General features: G+C 40.2%; 1 protein-coding gene across 1 annotated transcript in view; it reads left to right on the top strand.

Annotated features, from left to right (window-relative positions):
- The window catches only part of WAS (WASP actin nucleation promoting factor), a 749,592-nt gene that overhangs the window by 697,405 nt on the left and 26,814 nt on the right, over positions 1–25,373 (top strand). Inside the window, exon 11 of the mRNA XM_044080287.1 lies at positions 2,263–2,374. Coding sequence (XP_043936222.1) covers positions 2,263–2,374 — 112 coding nt within the window. The remainder of the gene's footprint in view (positions 1–2,262; positions 2,375–25,373) is intronic.

Genomic DNA, 25,373 nt, shown 5'->3' with positions numbered 1-25,373 from the left:
TTACTGCTTAAACTTCCACAAACTTCAGACTACACTAAGGGTTTTTCTGCTTTATGGTTATTCCATAGTTTAGCTTCATTAATTGCATTAAAATGAATGTTGTGAATATCTCTGTACTGTCCTGCAGATCATGTGATTGAAAAGCTGCAGTTCAATAAGAAGGAATGTCACACACCAATCTAATAAGCAAAGGTGAATCAAAGTGAATAAGCACAATTTCTGACATTTTTTTACCCTTTGAAAGCCAGTACACTGTCATCCACCTACTTCCATACCTCCATCTACTTCCATACAGCTCCATCCTGAAGCAACACTACCAGTAGGTAAAGTATTGTTGGCAAGTTGCATATAAACTCCAGGTAACAACTCGCCAGTCACAGAAAGAACTCATATGAGACATTATCCATGTTCTAAATGGCTTCAGCACAGCTTCTCTCCTGTCTTATGACTTGTACAGCCAATGTTTGTCAAATATGTGCCCCCAGTATACAAGTATATCTTTGAAAACTCCACATTCCTATCCATGCACTGTAAATCTGTAGTCTTTATAGCCTGCCTAGGACCTTCAATAACTTCTCTTGGGATCCTTCAACATTCTCCAGTGTCATTAGGACATCTCTGTAACACCATGCATTTGGAATTCCTTGTATTACCTGGTATTTTGTTTAATATCAAATAACAAACACAGAGGCACAGATGTCAGTCTTTTATAGTGGAACAGTCCATTATGCATATTAATCATCAAAAACATGTTTTATATGTTTATGTTTTTTGGACTACAAGTGTTTTACATGTTTTGTATGTCTGCTGCACTTCCATTTCCATTTATAAATGTTTGCCTCAGCGATATCTGAAAATTGCTGTATACGTGTACACACACACACATATATATATATATATATATATGTATATATAGTACGTGTGTGTGTGTGTGTGTGTGTGTGTGTGTTTGTAGACAAACACACACACACACACATCCCTCCTGAAATAAGTGAGAAAGTGTCTATGGTTGTGAGTAGGGAATAATTTATACATATATCTATCTATATATTATTTATTTATTTATTTATTTGACTTATGTTTGCCACGATAATCTGACTGGGCAAAGGCCCATTTTTCGCAGAGGCCCAGGAGAAAAACCCCAAAAGATACAAATAACAAAAATGACATAGTTTGTAACTTATACAGTAAAAGAATAAACAGAAAAACACAAATTATACATAATACATTTAAAATATTATACATTAAAATTATTATACAGCATATCTTGTACAGAAATAAACAAATGTTTTATGAATAATACATTTTAAACATGAATTATGATAAATGTGACTATGTCAAATAAATATAGTATTCAAAACACTGTACAAGGTATAGGTAATGAGTTTGGAAGCAAAGAGGTAATCATAGTAATTAAAAATAGGATAGACAGAGTATAGAGAGAAAGTAAGGTGATACCTAACATGAGTTAATCATGCAGCATGTTACAGAAGCCCTTTTGTAGCTTTTGGTGTAAACAGATTTACACTGTGAACTGTCTAACCATCCTCAAATCAAATAATTGCCACTTACTGATAAAAATGGCATCTCCTAAATTATCAGTTTTAAAAAATGCTTCTGAAGTTAGGCTGAATTTAAATTGCGGTAAGAATTTTTAGTTATGTAGTAGGAATGCTGACTGTTTTCTGCTTAACCATAAGAAATTAAGTTTGTGTATGAGGTTTTTATTTGAGGTCTTAAGCTTCAAGTTCCTATATTTAATAAGTCTCATAGTTGCAGCTATGTAGTTGCGTATGTTTTGTTTTACTTGAAAAAAGAGTTTTCCTATGGAAAAAAGCAGATGTATGTTCTCTAATGAAAAACTTTGAAGAAAAAGTTGAAGAATAATTGAAAGCACCATCCAGCCATCCACCCTCAACCCCTTTTCCCATTTTTTTCACAAGCACCATCCACTTAATATATAAAGGTAAGGTTATTCAAAGTAGACCCTTTTCAACTGGGAAACAGTGAGTTAACTATCACACTGTAGAGAGCAGTGCTTACGATGCAGTGGTATAAAAGGCAGACTCCTCTGAAAGTAGAAGAACAAAGAGCCTTAAACAAAACAGTGGGATTTCAAAGGGATAGCATTACCGTTCCTAGTATTTAGTTCATCTAACAATTAGGTATATGCAAAAAATAATGAAAAATGAATTACAGAAATTTGAATTTCACAAAATAGACTTTAAATATTTACATTTTACAACCTGTCTTCTTCCACAGGTCACTGAAAATGTGGAGAGTTCTCCAGCACAAAATGCTGAATCATCTGAAGGTCTCGTTGGAGCATTAATGCAAGTCATGCAGAAGCGAAGCAAAGTCATACACTCTTCAGGTAGGTATAATAACAAAATGGGTGAATAAAGTAGATGTTTACTATCCATCTACTTAATATTGTTTGGATCTGCAGCACAATCACAATATACAACTAGCTACCATCACATATCTACAGTAGTGAGGAAATCATTCTATGTTGTGCAACTTATAAACAAAGGTATGGAATCCAGGTTCAAGGATGTCATTGTGCCACCGTATGCAGCATTCATCAGACTTATCATTAAGTACAATGCCCCCTTTGATATGCACCTAACCAGGCATCTCCAACAACTGGAAAGTCCTACAGAGGTTCCTCACTAAAAGAATACAGGGCATAAGTAACATGTCCTGTGCAGGCTGGTTTCCTGTATTCTGTCTTCAATGGGTTGTTGAGAGGAGATCTATGCCTGGCAAACAACACATTGATGGACTCTAACCTGTTAGACCTCCTGCATATCTGCAAAACAAACACCACCACAATTACCCATTCTAAAGACTTAAATCTTACCTGTTATATAAAAAGGACCTGCTGGACAAACAAGTATGTATCCCAGAGACTATCTTTTGTCTGCAGTAGGCTCTCCATCCATATAAAGCTGAGTTCCTCCCTAACCCAAATCAAGTTTATCTTGCATAGTTTGATAGGAACAGGAAATTCCTCCCTGGTTTGGCACCTATGTCTCTAATGGACATAGGCAGCCTGTAAATATTTAATGCCCCAAGCCCCTGCTTACAATTATCAAGGGTGCCAGAACTTGTCAGAGATTTGGGATGCATGGCTAGACTTAAAATGGCTTTTTAACCTTCTACTACTAATGTTTATGACACATTAACTTTTTAATACATACATTTGATATGCTTTATTAAAATGAATTTACTAATTTATTAAAAGGTATGTAACTTTAAATGGATAAAAGGATATGATTGGTTGTCTTTGGTATTTAAATGAACAACGTATGTTTGGTTAAATGGTTCTGATGAAGCTTCATTATTGTCTAAAATTTAAGCACTTAAGTTTTTATTAAATTATTATATACGAGATATTTTGTCCATGTTTTCTGTTCTGGGTCTGTCTCCACTGGAATTTACCACATGCACACTTTTTTTCGGGGGGGGGCGTTCTAGGCTTAAAAAGCCCCCAGTGTGCTTTAACCTAGTACATACCTACGAATCTATGACATGTAAATTTATCTCTTCATTTATAAAATAGACAGCATTCAAACCCATAACCAATTTTATGAATATGCATTACTTATTTGATTTCCTTCTCTCACTTTTTTTTGGGTCAGACTTGCTCTTTGGTTGAGAGACGTTGCATCTGTCATTGACAAAGGTGCTCTAGAGTTGTAATTTTTATTACTGCCTTTTCATGCTCCTTGTGAGGTTGATACTCTAATTGCTTTATGTGAAATTATGATTAGGTATGCACTCATTTCACATGATCATATTTTGTGCATGTGGAATCCCTAGTTAACAGAGATCACCACTAGTCCACACCAGGGAACACCTCTGTTGTAAGGTTTCCCATTCTCCCTAAGATGAATGTCTTTGTAATGGCACTGACTGCAATCAGCCAGGCCACTTCACTAGGATCCTGACTTGCTTAGTCAAATCTTGATCACTGATATCCTTAATTAATTTATCTCATACTTATCACGATTGGTTTGTCTTCTGCTGCTTTTGGTAATTAGGCAAGTGTAATTTATAGGATGATTATTTCTAAGCATGACCATAAAGAATGCAACAAATTAATCAGGGAGACATTCATTTTGTGGATTTAAAGTTTAGTTGAACTAGGAATCAGATGTTATGCTCCACTGATAGCTTGTTTCTTTGAAAGTTGTCTCTTTTAAAGAGCAAGATTCAAGATTTGGCACAGTGGGGTAAGGAAGTTTCTCTTTATCCCCACTGTTGTAAAGTCTCAGAGTTACTACATTTAGAGATGTGGCCCTGCAGGGGTGCAACTCCTCACATGGGGGTGCAGAGAGTTTACCCCCCCCCCCTGCAAAAATACTGCTTTAATATTGCTTTGCTATTTTGGTGGTTTGGGCATGCTATAGTATTGTTTTATCAGAAAGAGTTCAGTCAAAAGCTTTCTTTTTAATTGAATAGACATGGCCCAGTTCAGTGAATATAAGCATAATGTGGATTTACTAGTACTGCAAAAATATTATAAGATAGACAATGCAAACAGGTAGCATCATGAAAATTAATATCGGAGAGTACTGTAGTGGATAAGCAACACAGAAGCACAGCACAGTAAAATGTAAAAAAAAAAAAAGCACAGCCTTACAAATAGTGGTAATAGGTTCATAGGTGGGTACTAGGCTATTGGCCCTAGGGCCTATATAAGCCTAGCCAAATGGTACCATGGCTTTTGCCACCCAAGAAAAATTATTTTCCTGTGCCCCTGTCAAGCAGAGCCACAGAAGTGATCCCTGGGGTGAATTCCCTATCTCCCATCCAATCATCAAGATTTTTCTTGAAGAGTGCTAATGAGGACCTTTGTTTGATATAGATAGGTAGTTTGTTCCAGAGTATGGGAAGTCTCTGGGACAGGAATCTATTCCTCTAGCATGTTCTGTTTATTGTGGTGACAAGGTTTAGGTCCCTAGAGCGTGTAGCTTGGAGGTATTGGGATTTCTTTACGTGGAGCATGTCCAACAGCTCTGGGTTTTACATAGCTTTGTATGTTAGGCAGAGATCGCCTCTGAGTAGGTGATATGCGGCAGAGTAAAGCTGAAGTTTTTTTAGACGGTCTGTGTAGGGCATCTGTTTGAGGCCAGTAATCCTCTTTGTGAGGTATTTCTGTGGCCTTTCCAGTTGTTGTAGATATCTTGTGAGGTACATACCAAAAGCGGCGTTGTACTCAATAATGGGTCAAATGAGTGATGAGTAGAGGGGAACAATGACCTCTTTTTTCTGGATGAGAAACCTTTTGTGATGAGGTGTGCCACGTAGAAGGATTTCCTGACTACTGTGGTGATGTGATTATCAAAGGAGAGACTACTGTCCACCTGGGTACAGAGTTTTTACCAAAAGGGATGACAATGCACTTTTTGGCATTGAGCTTGAGGCCATGTCTTTGACACCAGGCATCTGTCTCAGTGAGGCCTGTAGGATGCCCACATCATTAGGAGTTTTGATTATGGCTCCAAGTTTGCAGTCATCTGTGAACTTTGTTAGCCAAAGACCTTCTGTGTTAGCCTGTACCTCAGAGAAGTAGATACCAAACAGGAGAGGACCTAGGACTGAACCCAGTGATACGCCACTTGTCACTGGTCTAAAGTTGGATTTTGAGTCTGATACTTTCACAGTGTGGGTTCTGTCAGTGAGCCAGTTGGCAACCCATCTTGTGACATAGGGATTTATACCTAGTTTAGTGGGTATATCTATAATTCCAGAGTGGGGCATGGTGTCGAAAGCCTTGGTGAGATCTAGATAGGCTGTGTGAACCACCTTACTCTCATCTATGGCTTTGGTAACCGCTTCAAAGAAGTCTGTCCGGTTTAGGAGACATGATCTGCCTTTTACAAACCCAAACTGGGTAGGGTCCAGAGTTTGGAGATTACCAATGTCATTGTTTATAAGTTCCATGATGATACATTCCATAGCCTTACAGACTAGGCTCATCAGGCTAATGGGGCGGTAGTTCCCGGGGTCCGTGGTGGCTCCCCCTTTGTGGAGTGGGATAACCGTTGCTGTGTGCCATTCGGTGGGCACAAAGCCTGAGGTGAGGCTATGAGTGAACATGGTACTTAGGTGTGGTTCAGTTCGTTCTGTAGTTCATGTAGAACGTAGCCTGGGATGTTGTCAGGTCCCATGGATGCTGTATTCTTGGCTTTGGAGAGATTCTTGACATAGCTATAGAATGCTTTGTGATTGTCTTTAGAATCAGTGGCGATTTTGTTTTTGTAACTCGCTTTGGAGGATTTTATGAGGGACCTCAGCTTCTTATTGAGGCTGACCACGGAGTTGGTCAGCCTCAGTAATGCTGAGAATTTTACTGTGGTATAGGCATGCCAAACATACCATTCATCCAGAAAATATGAATTAATCTGAGTAAAAGTATTTAACAGGCTCCTAATTCCTTTCCCCACTTATTTTAAAATATCTATACTTACAGGGGCTACAAATGACACTGGTTTGTTAGAACAACGTTTATGAATCTTTGAAGTAATGTTGTTTTTTTTTTTCTGGAAAGTTGTTCTATGTATAGGAAATTTATTTTATGTAATTATGTGTCCTAGTAGTATTGATGGCATAAAAATATTCAAGGCATATCATACAAACTAGCACATCTTAACTAATGCTTATGTATAATACATGGATCCTGCAATAATAAATAATACTGTTGAGAACTAGCCAATGAGACAAAGCTATTAAGAACATATCTCTTATCTATATATATATATATATATATATATATATATATATATATATATATATATATATGTCTACATTTGTACGAAGTTTCAGTACTGCGAAACTCACTTGGTCGAACCCAGTTGTTCGAAGTACCGAAACTTCGAAAATGAAGTACGGAGATCACAAAACAGCACGGAATGGGAATATTCCCTTTTCCTCTCTGTAGTGAGATCTCGGAGTTGGTACATTTAAGTAGGGGGGGTTTGGGGAGTGCAGGGGGGGGGGTTTACCCCTGCAAAACATGTTTTCTGTGTGTTTTTTACTTTAATCAGCCGATCCGGCAACTAGGCTTCAGTGAAAGTGCACTTTCACGTAAGTGGGCTCCTACTTTTCTTTTCAAAGTAATGACATTTCGTCAAAGAAAAGTAGACCCATATATATATATATATATATATATATATATATATATATATATATATATATATATATATATATATATATATATATATAGGTCTATGTCAGATGATCGACTTTTTGGAAATTCAAAAAAAATATTGAACAGACCATATGATCGAGTTTCCGAAAATTCGAACATCAAAAAAAAAAAAAAAAAAAAAAACACAAAAATCTACCTTTTTTATGTTTTTTGCAAGGGGGGAGACAAGCCTCCTTGCACCTCCAACCCCCTGCAAATTATACATACCAACTCCAAGATCGCACTACAGTGAGGAAAAGGCTACATTTCCTGATCCTCACTGTACTAAGATCTTCATTCAAAAGCTTCATGTTTTCAAAAACTCGATCCTATTGTCTCAACCATATGGAGTTCAAGTTTCTTAAAATTCGAGCAACTGATAGGGACCCATATTATATATATATATATATATATATATATATATATATATATATATATATATACATACATATATACATACATACATACATATATATATATATATATATATATATATATATATATATATATATATATATATATATATATTTTTTTTTTTTGTAAAAGATCCCATATCCCATAGCACCAATTGAAGAAAAGAATATAGGAAAGTTTCCCAATGCCCTGCCCAAATTTCTCTAGTTAAAATACCACCTCATGTCTCCTCTGAAAAGAGGCTACTAGCCTAGTAGGACTAACCCAGCCAACAAAACACAGATAAATGAACGAATTAATGAAAAAATAAATAATGTCAAGCAGAGAGCAGAATACACAATTAAAAAATAACTTGACAGTTTGTGGGAAATAAACAAAAATCCACACAACAGTTATACATTTAATAAAAAACATCATCATAGCTACCTGTGGTGCAGTGGATAGTGTTGTCACCTCACAACAAGCGGTTCCCCAGTTCAATTCTCAGCTGGGGTGCCTTCTGTGCGGAGTCTGCACGTTTTCCCTGTGTTTGAGTGGGTTTCCTCTTGATGCTCTGGTTTCCTCCCACATTCCAAAGGCATGCTGTAGGTTGGACTGGATTCTCTAAATTGGCCATAGGTGTGAGTGTGTGGTGTGAAAGTACTACTACTGTGACAGTGCTAGCCACCCAGCAGTGTAAACCTTGGCTATAGATGAATGTTACTGTTGAAGTGACACCTCAACCACATGTGCAAAAAATGGGAACAATGGGTTGTGGATGGATGGATGGAGGGATTATAATAGCTACCTGAAACTGAAATAGCAATGCCAAAAATACGTGAGGCATAGCCTGGAGGTGAAAATGCCAAAAGAAGGTAAAAAAAAAAAAAAAAAAAAAAAAAAACCAGGGATGTTAAAAACAAGGCTATGAACTGGGAGTAAAAGGAAATACTAGAATATCAGACAATGACCTAGACTACATCCAGAAACTGTGGGAGCACATTGGTAGCACAGAATTAGAAGAGATGTTAATATAGTACATTAAGACAGGCAAAGGCAAGAGAACTCAGCAATCAACTGGTATTTAAGATAGGAGATGTATGGCTTATGATACAAAATCCATTTGAAAGCCATGCTAGAGGAGTTTCAAAGCTGTGGGGCAAGAAATGAGAAGGGGAAGAATAAGGACTTGTATCAACAGGCATTCTGCGTGACTGCATCAGAGGAAAAGGATTTTGTGACTGGAGTTCATATAATTAGTTTCAATGTGTCATGACAGATGTAGTATCAGCAGAGGAATCAACATTTAAGTACTGGGATAATGAGGTAAACATGTATCCTTTCATGGCTCCACTAAGTAACATTTATTGTTTAATATAACATGGCGAATAACACCACAAACTAACGTGAGCTTCAAAAAGAGACAGACAAAGCCAATAGACTGAACTGGAAATTCACAGTTCGACATGGATTTTAAACACATAATTTTGTTATGTGTTTAGAATCCATAATTATGTTACTGGTTTGGCTAAAGAGACTATATCAGTACACACAATTAGAAGGGGGGACTTGTAAACATACAGCTTAAGTTTAGAACCTCAAATCCTGGCCTTGAGTTTGAATTTGTTTAAAAACAGGTGATTTTCATTCCATCACTAAGAAAGGTCAGTACTGTCATAGGTAAACACAGAGGAGATACAAAGGAGATATTGCAATCAAAACGATAATCTACATATAGTAAAGGTGGGAAAATGACACAATTAAAGAAAATTCTTTATAAAGTTCAAGAATCAGGGGTAATAAGAAATTCATGGAAATGACAAAATGAATGCGAATGGGATACGTGAAGAAGTCACAACCTTATGTTAGAGAAATACTATAGAAATAATGTAAGCCAACATAAATAAATAAATGAATGAATGAATAAATACATAAATAACAATTAAGAGTTTATTTTTTTAACTCCATAAAACCTTTCAGGTTATTAGTAGGATCATAGGAAGTTACTAGGCTATTGGCCATGAGGCCCTTATAAGCCTAGCCAAGAGTTTTGCCCATGTTTAGACAAGCCAGCATCTGATGCCCCTGTCCAGCAGGGAGACAGGTAGAATCCCAGGGGTGTATTTTCTGTTTCCCATCCAGTTATCCAGTTTGCACTTGAAAAGGGATAATGAGGTACTCTGCTTGACATGGACAGGGAGTCTATTCCACAGATGGGGGGTCTCTGGGATGCAAATCTGTTCCTCCAAGTCCTATTGATGTCACAGACCAGGTTGAGGTCACGCATGCAGGTTTACTCGAGTGGAGCTTGACTTGCGGATATGCAGCAGTCCCATCAAGGTGGGGTTTGAGATTGCTCTGTATGCCAGACAGAGGTCACCTCTGAGGAGTCTGTATGAAAATGAGTAGAGGGACAGGGCTTTTAGACTATCTGTGTAGGGTAGATGTTTGAGGGCCTGGATTCTTCTGGTGACGAACCTCTGTGGTCTCTCCAGCTGCTGCATGTGCTTTGTGAAGTACATGCCAAAGGGGGCATTGTACTCAATAATTGGCCTTATAAGAGAAGAATATAGGGATGTTCTGACCTCCTTGTCCCTGGATGAGATACCCTTACTTATGAGGTGGGCCATGTAGAAAGCTTTCCGTACAATGGAAGCAACATGGTGGTCAAAAGTCAGGTTGCTATCAACCTGGGTGCCCAAATTCCTCCTGACTGATTGCGTGCTTAGGACGTTGTCATTAATGTGATAATATGTGGGGAAGTCACTCTATCCAAACGGGAAGATGATGTATTTTTTGGCATTCAGCTTGAGGCCATCTTTCTGGCACCAGTCATTTGTTTGGGTGATACACTCTTCGACAACGTCCACATCAGTTGGGGAACTGATGACTGCACCCAGGAGTAAAGCTGGAGTTTTTTTAAACGGTCTACGTGGGGTATCTGTTTGAGGCCGGTAATCCTCTTTGTGAGGTATTTCTGCGGTATTTCAGCAATGTTTCAGTAAATTTGGAGTAAGCTTTGCTAGGCTAAAATTGGCTCTTGGGCTGATAGCCTAGTACCCACCTATGAACTTATATTCTGTCAGATTATTATGTTCATTTTTGTCAAGCTTTTAACTATCTTCTTGTAGTTGTCTCCTTGGATATTCTCTTTCACAAGGGAACATTCTCAGTTATGAAACTAAAATAATTAAAATAAAGTGAATAAGACTTACTGGATCTCCAGCTCCCCATGCACATATCACAATGGCCATTTGTTCCAGAACATGCACAGAAAATGAGAAGTTCTTTATTCTACCACTAACTAATATCATGATGCCTGATTTTATATCTAAGCAACCATCATGATGAACTGTTAACAGAAAAGTACAGTTGTGTACCTACCATAAATGTAGATGTTTGAGTGTATTCACTGTTGCAGTCATTACAATTGGGTTATCCTGCTGGCAGGCTACCCGCAGTTGGCCTGAATTCCAAAGTCTAGGTCTGGCGTTGGCTGCTGTTGCCTCCTCCCTGACGTTAGTGTGCCAGGGGTATAAAAGATGCAGCCGACGCCATTTTCTTCAGTTTTTCTTGCCCCAGATGTCAGGTACCCCCAAAAGGGTAGGCTAAAATATGTCAATAAAGCATGCATGCAGTAAATAACAAGTTTCCTTCATCTATAAGCAAATACACCACATAGGTTGTAAAGAATAGAGAAGTACAGATAAGGTCCAGCAAAGATAAGGGGGATGGTGGGTGGGTAACCTTTGGTTCTGTCCAAGTAGAATCGCAGCTGTCTGTGTATGTCCAAAGAATGCAGAAGTTTCTCACCGTTATTCTGTGGGTTTGGGTAAAAGGTAGGCAAATGAATAGTTTGGTTGTGGGCCACACTGGACACTACCTTAGGCATAAAAGTGGGGTTTGTCCTTAGAGAAACCCTATCTGGATGGAAGATGATAAAAGGTTCCACAGCCATGAGTGCGTGTAGCTTTGAGACTCGTCTTGCAGAGGTTATTGCTAGAAGCAGAGCTGTTTTCCATGATAATAATTTTATATCAGCTGTAGCGGCTGGCTCAAAAGGAGGCAGAGTGAGATTTTCCAAGACATAACTGAGGTCCCATGCAGGTATTGGTGATCCCTTGGAGGTCATAAGTTTTTGGCTCCTCTGAGGTACTGCCTTAATAAAGGATGAGAGAAAATAGGTGGCTCTGTATTGTAATGAGCTGAAATGGCAGAGGCATGACTCTTAATTGATGAAAAGGATAGGCCTTTGTCCAGCATCTCAGTTAAGTATTGCAAAATCTGAGGTATATTTGCAACAATCATGTCAATTCCTTGTGCCTGGTTCCAAGCACAGAATCTCTTCCATTTTTCTGCATAAGATTTTCTGGTACTGGACCTCCTGGCCTCCAAAATAACATCCATAACTGCTTGTTTTGAAAAGCTACATTATCCGCCTATTGCCAGATTTAAGGTCCTGAGTTGGCTGTGCAGGATCTGATTGTTTTGTTGGGTCAGTAAGTGCGGAATTTGAGGTAATGTCCATGCTGGGCATTGAGTCAAGTTCCTTAGGATTGGGTACCAGTGCTGGCGGGGCCAGTCTGGGGCAATCAGTATAATTTTTGGCTTCTCTTGTCTGACCTTTAGGAGTACCTTGGGGAGGAGAGGCAGTGGTGGAAAGGAGTATACTGTTAGGTTTTTCCAGCTGAAAGATAGAGCATCCACTTTCCATGCTTGCTTGTGATAAGTCCTTGTGCAGAATCTCTGTAGTTGGCAGTTGTGAGGGGAGGCAAATAGATCTACGTCCGGGCATCCCCAATTCCTTGTTATCATGTTGAAGACTTATGGATCCAATTTCCACTCGTGGGGATCCATGAGGTTTCTGCTTAGTTTGTCTGCCAGAATATTTATCTTTCCTGGCAAGAATTGTGCTTGCAGATGTACTTGGTAAGTCAATGCTGTGCCCCACAAAGTCATGGCTAGTCTGCAAAGGGGGTAGGAATGTGTGCCTCCCTGCTTGTTTATGTACCACATGACTATAGTATTGTCCGTCTTCATCAGTAGTTGTCCTGGATGAAGTAGGTCCTTGAAGGCTGTCACGGCATTTTGAACAGCTAGCATCTCTTTTTGATTGATATGTAGATGCAAGTGGATTGCAGACCATGAGCCCTGAATACATCTTCCTGCCATTTGGGCCCCCAGGCATAATCTGATGCATCTGTTGTCAATGTTTGCCTGGCTGGGAGCATGGTGAATGGCTGCCCCTTGTTGTGATGACAGGCCTTTGCCCACCATCGAAATTCCTGTTGTAGGCAGGGAATGAGTGTAATTATTGTTTCCAGGCTGTGGCAATGTTGATTCCAAACACTTTTTAGATACCATTGTAGTTTCCTCATATGCAGTCTTGCATATGGAATTAGCAGGATGCCATGAAGCCCAACACCTGCAGAATTTTTCTTGCAGTTAACTGGGTGTTTGTTGCCAACCTTTTGAAATAAGTAGTCAGTTGCCTTTGTTTGTCTGGCGTGAGATAAGCCATCTGGGCAGTTGTATTTAAGCTTGCACCCAGGAATATTATCTCTTGAGAGGGTACAAGTTTTGATTTCTTCTCATTTACTGTGTACCCTAGGCATGTTAATAATCTTTTTACAAATGCCAGATGCTGTAGTAGTATGTCTGTTCTCTGCTTGAATAAGGCAGTCGTCTAAGTAAGGATATATTTGTATTCCTCTTTGTCTGCAAAATGCAATTACTGGTGCCAGGCATTTTATGAAGACCCTGGGCGCAGTAGATAAGACAAAGGGCAGTGCAGAGAATTGGTAGTGCATTGAACCAGCTATGAATCAGAGGTATCTTCTGCATGAATGTCTGATTGGGACATGCAGGTATGCCTCTTTTAGGTCTAAAGTTACAAGCCAGGCCTTCTTGCCCAGCATGGGTAGAAGCTGCTGCAGAGTCAACATTTTGAATTTTGGAATATCCAGGTATGTGTTTAGAATAGATATGTCCAGTATTGGCCTCCAGGCTTTGTCCTTTCTGGGCACCAAGAAAAGTCTTGAGTAAAATCCTTGTCCCTGCTCTTGCTGTGGTACTTGCTGAATGGCCCTCAATTCTATGAGGGATGAGACTTGCTTTTGTGCCTCTGCCCATTGATTTTTTGGCAGGTCTGGCATACCATTTGCCCTTGGCAGGGTGTGAAAGTGGAACCTGTAACCTTGTGACACTATGTTCAAGACCCATTTGTCCTGGGTGATTTGGTGCCAGTTTTGAGAAAAAACTGCTAGTTTTCCCCCTAAAGGAGCTGCCAGTAGATAAGTGCTTGGCGCTGACAGGGGAAAGTCATTGGGACTGCTTTCTGTATGGCTGTGACTTGTCTTCTCCACTTTTGGAGGTAGAAGCACCCCATTGTTTAGACCTGTATGAGCCTTGGGGCTGGGATCTGCCTCTAGGGTGTCTGTATCTGCCTCTTTGTGGCCTGTCTGACACTGGAAAGGACCAATTCTTTGTAGGCCAGTGTCTGCTAAATCTTGGAGGCTGTACCTGTAAGAAATCCTTGACTGTCTGCATAGATTTGGCTTTGTCCTCCATTTTCTTCAACACCTCTTCTGCTTTAACACCAAGCAAGTTATCATGCTGTAATGGGGCATCTAATAATTTTGCTTTAACATGATCAGGCAGATTCTGTTCCTTTAACCAAGCATGCCTCCTAATGACAGAACCCGTAACAGCGGCTCTGCAGGAGGCCTCCAAAGAATCAAAACCACATTGTAAAGTATGCTTTCCAACTTGTTCAGCTGCATGCAATAAATCCTGCATTTCTTTATTCTCTGCACATTCAGAATTTGTCAACATTTTCTGTTTAAGCAGTGACACTATGTATTGCTGATATTTAAGTATATGAAACTGACAATTTAAAGCCCTTATAGCCAAGGTAGCAGAAGTGTAAATTTTTTTTCCCCATCTGTCCAGTGCCCTGGAATCTCTGTCAGAGGGGGTAGGGTTTTTTGCAGTGGAAGCCTTGACCCCCTTGGGACCCTGAGAGATAGTTTCTGGGTCAGCAGCAGGGTTTTTAATAAGAAATTTGTGGGAGTCTGGAACCCTGTAGTATCTGTCTGGCTTAACAGGAGCTGGAGGTTTCTTTGTCTTTAAAGCTGCTTTAGTCTTTGCCTTTGAAGCTGAAGTCTCTGAGCCTTTTCTTAGATTCTGAATAATCTTGGCTCTCCCAGTGGAAATGCTCCCTCAGAAGCCAATGCCTGCTCAGCGGCTCCGGACCCATCTGAGGGAATGGCTTCCGAAGGTCCAATACCTTGAGTTTCTGTAGGCCTGGTTGACTCCGCGTGGAAGTCGGTATCGGCCTGCGGCTGTAAAGTAGCAGTCATCACTGAGAACCGGCGAATGGCCTCGAAGAAGCCTTGTCATCGGTTTTGGACCTTGGATGCCTGTCCTTTTCTTTTTCTTTGCGTTTTTTGTAAAGTCCGGTAGTCAGCTGTTCCGACAGCATTATATAATTAAATCATCTGCTAAAGTAATGAAATGCAAAATCGTACCGACGCTTAATAGTGCGTTGGTTAAATCTAGCACAAAACCGACAACTAGCAACGTCGTGGTCAGGGCCTAGGCAAGGAATATAGTAAGAATGAAAATCCTTATGAGGTATTTGCTTCCCACAAGAAATACAATTATTAACTTTTTCCTGACATTGGTCTGGAGCAAGAAAAATGTTTCACCAATGGGGTACTTAGCTTTAAATGAAGACTTCAGATCTGAAATTCAAACTCGAAAATCTCAGGAGTCGGCCGACCGGCACTTGCGAACTGCTTTTGCTTCGGGCACCGCGCGGCAAGAAAGACTGAAGAAATTGGTGTCGGCTGCATCTTTTATACCCCTGACGCACTGACGTCAGGGAGGAGGTGACAGCAACCGACACCGGACCTAGACTTTGGAATTCAGGCCGACTGCGGGTAGCCTGCCAGCAGGATAACCCAATTGTAATGACTGCAACAGTGAAACACGATGAACATCATAAGTGCTACACTATGCCTTCAATAAATCTTCACCTCTGTTCCATAAATAAAATGGCCATAAACAAGAAAAGGTAAATTAACAAATGTCCATTAACTGCATTGATTTACCTGCATTTTAACACATTAGAGACATTCAGTATAGATTACATTTTTTACTGCTGTTGTTTCTTGACTGACAGTTGTAAGCCTCCAGTTCTTTACATTTTCCTGCTCATTTCATTTTTTCCCCTTTTTCCTGTTATATGTTTGCATAAGTTAACTTCAGGGTGAAATGAAACACTGCTTTCTAAGTGTTCTCATTATAGCAGCTTTGAAGAATGACAAGGTCTGAGTTTCTGAGATTGGTGAATACCGGCCATGCATATAAGAGTGTAGAAATAGGGTGAGTACGTGCAATGGTGACTCAGGTGGAGTTGGTTAGGAACTGTTTGTTCCTGTGTAGCATGGCAAGTTTTTTATGCATTTTTTTATGGTCGTGAATATATGTATATCAAATTTCAATTGGCTGTCTATAATAACCCCTAGTAGTTTTGTGTGGGTAACTGGTGATATGATTGTGTTGTTAATGGAGGTAATGTTAAAGTCAATATTATGGGAGGAGTGTTGTGAGGGAGAAAAGACAAGCTGAGTCTTATTGGGGTTTAGTATTAGTTGTGAATCTGAGAGCCAGTGTTCGACAGCAAGAAAAGAGGATTGTGTTTGGTGATGGAGGGTCTTGGGGGAGGGAGAGGCACAGATGAGTATGGAATCATCTGTGTATTGTATGATGGAGGCATGGAGTGTGGCTGTGTGTAGTTTGTTGGTAAAGACAGAAAATAGTAGTGGCCCAAGAATGGAACCTTGTGGGACCCCTAGTGAGACTGTCAGTAATGAGGAGAGTTCCTGTTGCCATCTGACTGCTGCTCAGCCTGTTAGGTAATTTCTGAACCAGGAAGCGGTGGAAGGGCTTAGATTTAGTTCTGCAAGTGTGTTGATAAGTTTGTTGTGGTTTACCATATCGTAGGCCTTGGAAAGGTCTAAGAATATGGCTGAGACATAGTTACCATTATTTCTGTGTTTGTTGACTGTTTGTGTGACGGACATAAGAGCTGTAGTGGTGCTATGTGAAGTTCTAAAGCCGTGGTGAGTTTTAGTTAATAGATTATGAGAGTCAAAGAAAGTCATGATTTGTGTGTGTACACATCTTTCAAGGATTTTGGATAATGGAGAGAGTATGGCTGTTGGCCAACAGTTAGTTAGTTCTTTGGATTTACCGCCTTTGTGGAGTGGGGTGACATAGGCAATTTTCCAGAGGTGAGGAACTAAGCTTTCAGTTATAGAGCGATTGATGGAGATTGTTATGGGAAATGCAATAGCATTAGCAGCAATCTTTAAAAATTCAGTTGATATATTGTCTGCAGAGTGGGCAGTAGGTTAGAGTTTAGTAAGCATCTTTTTCAATAGTGGAGACTGGTACAGGTTGCAGTGAGAAGCCCAGATCAGTAGTGTTGAGGTTAGGTGGTTTGTTGGTGGTTGGGGGGTGAATATGATTTAGCTAGGATTTGAAAGGAGTTTGTGAAGAATTTGTTGAACTGAGTGTTTGTTGTGTTGTCAGAGTTAACAGGAGTAGGGGTGCTAGCTTTCCTAGGTGGAATAGATTGTTTATGGCTGCCCAAAATTTTTTAGGATTGATCTGACATTGGTTTTGAGTGCTGTGGTAATAGTTTGTTTTATCAGTATTAGTTAGTTTCTTTGCTTTGTTCCTGAGTTCAAGATATTTTTGTTTGTTGGTCTTGGTACCTCTTTTTCAAGTTAGCCCAAGCTTTATCCCTGTTATATAGTAGTGATCTAGTCTCTCTGGATAACCAGGGGGCATAGTTAGATTTAATTTGGATGGTTCTGGGGCGTGCGTGGTGGTCTAGTATTGTGAGGAAAGTTGAGCTAAAGTATGACACAGCGTCGCCCAAGTTAAGTGTTCTTAAGGGGTGCCAGTTACAACTTGATAGAGCGGTAGTAAAGCTATTGGGGTTAAATAATTTTTTACTTCTTATCTGTTGGTAGATGGGAGTACCTAGTATTATGGTCTCTCGTGGTAGTGATGTAGATGCCCAGTTGAGTAGGTTTTCTACTGTGTCATTATTATTACCTGGTGGAAGATAGCAGACAATTAGGTTAATGTTTTTTTCTTGTTCAGGTGTACTTTAGTATTATTTTAGCTGTTTTTAGAATAGGTATTGGAAGACGTATTATTTCTATGTTTAACTGGTTCTTGAATAAGATAGCAATGCCTCCACTCTTTTTTTCAGTTCTGTCATTATGCAGAATGTTGTAGCTTGGTGGAATTAACTCATTGTTAGTTACCACTGGTTTCAGACATGTTTCAGTAAGCACCACTATGTCAGGAGAGTAGTGGGAGAGATGTGCATGCGGGTCGGAGATTTTTTGTTATGCTTCTGATGTTAACATTATGTGTGAGTAAGTCAGAGGGTTTTCTAAGAAGATGTGTAGTGAGGTGGGTTGGGACTTGTGTTGCTGAGTACTTAAGTGTAGTGTTGAACCAGGATTTGGGTGTACATCACCACAAATGGGTATTTTGGATACAAGTTGTATTATGGTGTGGAATAGGTTAGTAATAACAATGTGGTATTTTATTGTGGGAGTGCTGGTCTGGATTGCTGGAAGTGGGTGATTTGTGATTAGGTGAAATGGAGGAATGTGAAATATGGAGGGATGAATGCAGACGTTGGCATGAATATTAGGAGTAATGCTAGAGTTAGTAGTGGCATGGTGAGGAGATGTTCTGGGATTAGTGAGGTAGTAGGAAGTAGCTTGTGCTAGTAAGACAAGGTTACTGAAGTTAGTAGATTAAGTACAGACATAGTTGAATTGGAGTTGTGTGGAGATGTGTGTGGTGAGTGAGAGATATATTGGAGGTTTGTGTAGTGGTGTTAGCTGGAAGGATAAGCCCCGTGTTGGTAATAGGAGGAAAAATAAGAGTGTAAGTTTTTGTAGTGAGTTAGTAACAGTAAAAATGTACTCTAATAACAGGTTTACAATATGATTATGTGTATACTTCTTTATACCACTGTATAAACATATTTTTATCTTGCTATAATCTAATGTTCTACAACTGTTTATGCAGTATAACTGTTAAAGCTTTGCTGATGTGTAACTAGCATATTATTTCTTCCCACCTATCTCTACTTTTCATTGCTGATTTCAACAGTATTAAAGTTTGCCTTATATCTTTGCTTTTCTCACTGCCTTACCTAATTATTTCTTTTTTTCCAACACTTTGTCCATTCTGCTGTATATAGTTATAGTCAATATTTTGTAATCCTAGTTTAAAAGCATAATTGTTATCCATATTTCCAAAACTTTTGGTCTCCTTTTTTCCACATTACATAGGAACAACATAAGGCACTGAGACCATAAGATGTCTAGCCATATATACCTTTATGAAGACACATTTAAATGTTCTTTTTCAAGCACTTAATGCTCACCTTCCAAATCAAGCAGTGCTGTACATGATAACTCTGGTAGAAATTTATGTCTATCCATCCAGTCATCAAGACTAGCCTTAATAGTAGCCAAGATAGTATTTTGTTTAAGTAAAGACTTTTTGGCATTTTCTAAAATACAGATTTTACTTTATTCAAGCAGGAAAGTACAGGTGTGTAAAATCTTACTATAGTAGATGTCCTTCTCTTCACTGTTCCAGTATTCCTTATGTAAGGAATCTCTTGTCATGGATAACCCGGTCCAGATAGTATACCAGAGCCTTTGGAGTTTATAGACATTGTATGTCACATATATGCTCCCCGCACAAGGTGTAGGGCATAATGGTGACATATGGATGTACATACCTCAAAACTGAAAAGTCCCAGGAGGAACAGAATGTCCCCAGGGACCAATAAGAACATGTGCATCCAGAAGAAGAAAAATAAAAGAATTCCTGGACAGGAATGCAAGAAGAATAGGGCAGAGCAGAAGAGGGAGAAGGAAGTGAGTGAATACTGCAACAGTAAAGAGAATGACATCTACTGTTGTTGTAAGCTTTTACACAACTGTGCTATGTCCTTCCATATTGTGGCAGTATTCCTTATGTAAGGGAAAGTACAAAAGCTCAAGAGGAAACTTGGGAGGAAGAAGGCACTGAAGATCCCTCTACAAACTCATGCAGGATAGCTCTGGCGAAACCAGCTCTTGCTCTGGAAACAACATCCAACTTGTAATGTTTAGTGAAAGTATAGACAGAAGTCCAAGTAGCAGCCTCAGGGATGGAACTAGTGTCCAGTCCTTTGAAACAGGCACCAGAGGAAGCAAAAGCTGTGGTAGAATGAGCCCTTACAAAGGCAGAAATACATTTACTGTGAAAGGAGTACCAAAAGAAATGGCCTTAGAGATGCAAGAAGATATTGTTTAGAAACTATCAAAACCCAAACACCCCGGATAAAAGGGTATAAAAAGTTGCTCAGATTTGTGAATGGCCTTAGTCTTATCCAAATAACATCTGAGCTGCCCATGCAAATCCAAGGTGTGAGGAATCTTCTGGAGAAGGAAAAAAAGGGAGGGTGAATTAACAGACAACTCACTGACCACCTTGGGCATAAAAGAAGGATTATTAAAACTAAAAAAGGAAGAACATCCATAACAGCCAAGACTTCAGAAACTCTCTTAGCTTAAGTAAGGGCTAAAAGAAGAACACAGTCTTTCAAGTGCAATGTTGCAAGAAAGCTGAAGCTGCAGGCTCAAAACGAGTTTTGAGTCAAATTTTCCAGAACAAAATTTTGGTCCCAGAAAGGTGGAATATGCTTCCTGTGAGACCTCATATGAAGGACACCTTTAAGAAATTGTTTGACTTCAAACTTAGAGGCTAGAGGAGGAGTCAAGAGCAGACATGCAGAAATAGCTGAGAGGTGAGCTTTAACTGAAGAATATGCTAACCGAGCAGGGAGCAATTCACACAAATAAGACAGAACCAGAGTTACTCCCAATAAAAAGGGATCCTGGTTATGACAGAGGCACCAGACAGAAAACCTTTTCCATTTGGACAAACATGATTTCCTTGTAGTGGGTTTCCTGACCTCCTGCAGAAGCCTAAACATGTCCTCAGAAAAGAGGTACCCAAAGGGATCAAAACCCTAGCACCCACAGCATCAATTGAAGAGTGGACAAGTAAGAATGGATAAGCAATCCCTTGTCTTGTGTGAGAAGGTCCAGCTGGAGAGGTAACTTGCGGTGATTGCCCCTGGCTAAGTGAAGAAGAAGGAACTAATGCTGTCCTGGCCAATAGGGAATCACAAACAAGATTCTGGAGGAGACTTGCATGACCTTGTGCAGGACCCTTGGAATCAGTGGAAGGGGGCGTGAAGGCATAGAGAAAGATCCCCTTCCAAGGAAAAGATAGGGTATCTAACTTCCCAAGCCAGAGGGTTTGGGACTCTAGAATAGAAGTCATACCTCTCAACTGTCCAGATTTTCACAGAATGTCCAGATTTTTGGCTCATATTTTTGGTCTGTTCCTCATAACATTTGTGGTTTTCTGGTAAATCACTGGGATGATCTGAGGATTGAAGTCACTAAATAATGACATACATTTGAGTTTCAGACTTCAAATGTTTCAGAAAATGTTTGTTAAAATTAAGCGTCTTATTCTAGCAACCTACAAAGCTTATAAGAGCAATATTTAAAAATGTCCCTATTTTTGGGCCTTTGTCACCCCATTTTGTCAGGCTTTGTCCAGATTTTTTGCACTAAGAAGTTGAGAGGTACGGAAAAGATGAAGCTGTCTTTTCAGAGGGGAGGCAAAATGATCTACCTGAGGAATACCACATTGATGGGCAATGTCCAGAAACACATCTCTGTGAAGCATCTATTTGTGAGCGGAGTGTGTGCTGGACCTACTCAAACTGTCTGCCACTATACTTTGCTCTGAAGAAATGTAGACAGCCTGAAGACTCACTTGATACTGGACAACTACATCCCAGACCTGAAGAAAGAGTCTGCAAAGAAGGTAGGAACGTGCCATCCCTTGCTTGTTTATATACCACTTCACTGTGGTATTGTCAATGAAAACTTTGAGGAGCCCTGTAAGAAAGAGGAAATGAAAAGCCTGAAGAGCTAAAAGAACATCTCCTTGATGTTAATGTGATCTGAACTCTGATGGGGAAGCTAGAGACCCTGAACCTTGAGAGAACTGAAGGAAGCTCCCCACACCTTGTCTGAGGCATCTAAAAAGAGATCCTGAGATGGGAGTGAAAGTTGCAAAGAAAGTCCCGAGTTGACAGAAAGTTGATGAATCCACCACTGAAGTTCTAACTACGTAATCCAGTGGATGACAGTGTTGAAGCCATACTGACTTGAGATACCAGTGTAGTTTTCTCATATGAAGCCTGGCTAGAGGCAGCATAGGAATGGTTGTCACCATGAACCCTAGACTCCTGAGAAAATCCCTGACTGTGACTGACACTCGAGGAAGAAGAGACTGAAAAAAGGCAATTAGAGAGTGGGTCTTGGGTGGAGGCAGGGATGCCAGCATGAGAATGGTCTGGATCCTGCAACTGAGAAAAGCATGATCCTGAGAAGGAACCAGGACTGATTTCTGAAAGTTTATGGTAAACCCCAGGCTTTGTAGCACACAGACAGTAAACTAGAGGTGCTAAAGCAAAACCTCTGGGGATGAAGCCTGAATGAGCAGGTCATCTAGGCAAAGAAAAATCTGAACCCTTCTCATCCTGTAAGAGGCAATGACAGGAGTGAGGCATTTGGTGAATACCTTTGGCACTATTGCCTATGCAAAGTGCAAAGCAGAGAAAGTACAGTTGTGTACACTTACAATAAATGTAGATGTTCGAGTGTATTTACTGTTGCAGTCATTACATTTGGGTAATCTGCTGGCAGGTTGCCCTCAGTCGGCTTGAATTCCAAAGTCTTGGGTCCTGCGTCGGTTGCTGTCTCCTCTTCCATGATGTCAGGTCGTCAGGGGTATAAAACAAGCAGCCAACGCCATTTTCTTTAGTTTTTCTTGCCCCAGATGTCAGGTGCCCCCAAAAAGGTAGCAAAAAAAAAATATATATATATATACATGCATCAATATAAACTTTACCTTCATCTACAAGCAAATACACCACATAGGTTGTAGAAGATAAAGAAGGAAAGATAAACTCCAAAATGAAAGGGGGATGGCAGGCGGGTAACCTGGACTGCAACAGTGAATACACTTGAACATCTACATTTAAGTGTACACAATTGTATTATGTTCTTCGTGTTTCACTGTTGCAGTCATTACATTTGGGTAGAATCCCAAAGCTATGGTTGGGAGGCTGGAGCTAAACAGCATTAGGTGCGGCTGTAAGGCCCTGCAGAACTGCAGTGGCAAAGCCTGCCCTGGACTTAGAGTAGAGAGGCAAATGATAATGCTTTGTAAAGGTGTGAACAGAACTTCAAGTAGCAGCCTCTAGAATGTCTTTGGTTGGTACTCCTCTGAGAAAGGCTGCTGAAGTAGCTGCAGCTCTGGTTGAAGGAGACCTAATGCCCTTGGGCACAGGTTTACCATGGTGTAAGTAGCAGAAACGAATGCAGTGGCTTATCCACTTTGAAACAGTCTGCTTTGAAATAGCCTTTCCTTCTGATCCTGCAGCATATGTCACTAGTAATTGCTCAGTTTTTCTTAGAGCTTTAGTCCTGCTCAAGTAGAATCTTAGCTGTCTGTGTATGTCCAAGGAATGCAAAATTCTCTCCCCCTTGTTCTGCGGAATTGGATACAAGGTTGGCAGATGAATTGTTTGGTTAAGAGCCACACTGGAAACCACCTTAGGCATAAATGTTGGATTTGTCCTCAGAGACACCCTGTCTGGGTAAAATATGATAAAAGGCTTCACAGCCATGAGGGCCTGTAGCTCTGAGACTCTTCTTGCTGAAGTAATTGCTAGTAGCAGAGCTGTTTTCCATGATAAAAACTTTGTATCAGCAGTAGCAGCTGGTTCAAATGGAGGCAGGGTGAGCTTTTCCAACACATAATTGAGGTACCATGCAGGTATTGATGATCTTCTAGGAGGCCTTACATTTTTGGCTCCTCTACGATACTGCTTTAGTAAAGGATGAGAAAAGACTGGTGGCTCTGTATTGTAATGAGCCGAAATGGCAGAGGCATAGATTTTAATTGATGAGAAAGATAGGCCTTTGTCAAGCATCTCAGTCAAGTATTGTAATATCTGAGGAATATTTGGTTCTGCTGTATCAGTTCCTTGTGCTTGATTCCTGGCACAGAATCTCTTCCATTTATCAGCATAAGATTTTCTAGTACTAGGCCTTCTGTCTTCCAAAATTACATCCATTACAGCTTTACTAAGAGGTGTTGTTTGTATAACTACATGATCAGCCATGCTGCCAGGTTCAGTGTCTGGAGTTGATTGTGCAGGATCTGATTGCTTTGCTGGGACAGTAGTTGAGGTCTTTGAGGTAAGGTCCAAGCTGGGTATTGAGACGAGTTCCTTAGGATTGGGTACCAGTATTGGCGGGGCCAGTCCGGGGCAATTAGTATCATCTTTGGTTTCTCTTGTCTGACTTTTAGGAGGACCTTGGAAAGAAGAGGCAGTGGAGGAAAGGTGTAAACTGATAGGTTTTTCCAACTGAAGGATACAGCGTCCACTTTCCATGCTTGTCTGTGATAAGTCCTTGTGCAGAATCTTTTCAACTGATAATACTGAGGGGAGGCAAATAGATCTATGTCTGGGCTCCCCCATTTCTTTGTTATCATGCTGAAGACTTGTGGATTTAGTTTCCACTCGTGAGAATCCATAAGGTTTCTGCTTAAATTGTCTGCCAGAGTATTTTGCTTTTCTGGCAGGAATTGAGCTTGAAGATGTATTTGATAAGTCAAAGCTGTGTCCCACAGTGCCATGGCTAATCTGCAAAGGGGGTATGAGTGCGTGCCCCCCTGCTTGTTTATATACCACATGACCATGGTGTTGTCCGTCTTTATCAGTAGTTGTCCTGGATGAAGTAAGTCCTTGAATGCTGTCAGGGCATTTTGAACAGCTAGCATCTCTTTCTGGTTGATATGTAGATGCATTAGTTTTGGGGTCTATATGCCCTGAATGCATCTTCCCGCCATGTGGGCCCCCAGGCATAATCTAATGCGTCTGTTGTTAAGGTTTGGCTGGCAGGGGTTAGAGTGAAGGCCCGTCCCATGTTTTGGTGACATGCCTTTGCCCACCATACAAACTCCTGTTGCAGGCAGGGAATGAGAGCAATCATTGTTTCCAGACTGTGACAATGTTGACTCCATAAATTTTTTAGGTACCATTGAAGTTTCCTCATATGCAGTCTTGCATATGGAATCAGTAGGATGCAGGATGCCATGAAGCCCAGAGCCTGCAGAATTTGTCTTGCAGATAACTGGGTTTTTGTTGCCATCAGTTTGAAGTAAGTAGTCAGTTGCCTTTGCTTGTCTGGTGTGAGGTAAGCCATCTGGGCTGTTGTATTCAAGCTTGCACCCAGGAATGTTATCTTTTGAGAGGGTACCAGTTGTGATTTATTTTCGTTTATTGTGTACCCTAGGCATGTTAGAAGCCTTTTCACAAATGCCAAGTGTAGAAGAAGAATGTCCTTGTTCTCTGCTTGAATGAGACAGTCGTCCAAGTAAGGATATATTTGAATACTTCTTTGTCTGCAAAATGCAATTAGTGGTGCCAGGCACTTTGTAAAGACCCTGGGCGCAGTAGATAAGTCAAAGGGCAGTGCAGAGAATTAGTAATGCATTAAGCCAGCCTTGAATCTGAGATATCTTCTGC

Source organism: Protopterus annectens, chromosome 8.part0 (genome assembly GCF_019279795.1).
Source record: "Protopterus annectens isolate FY-2018-M chromosome 8.part0, PAN1.0, whole genome shotgun sequence".
Classification (NCBI taxonomy): domain Eukaryota; kingdom Metazoa; phylum Chordata; order Ceratodontiformes; family Protopteridae; genus Protopterus; species Protopterus annectens.
This window is presented reverse-complemented; position numbering and strand designations above follow the sequence as displayed.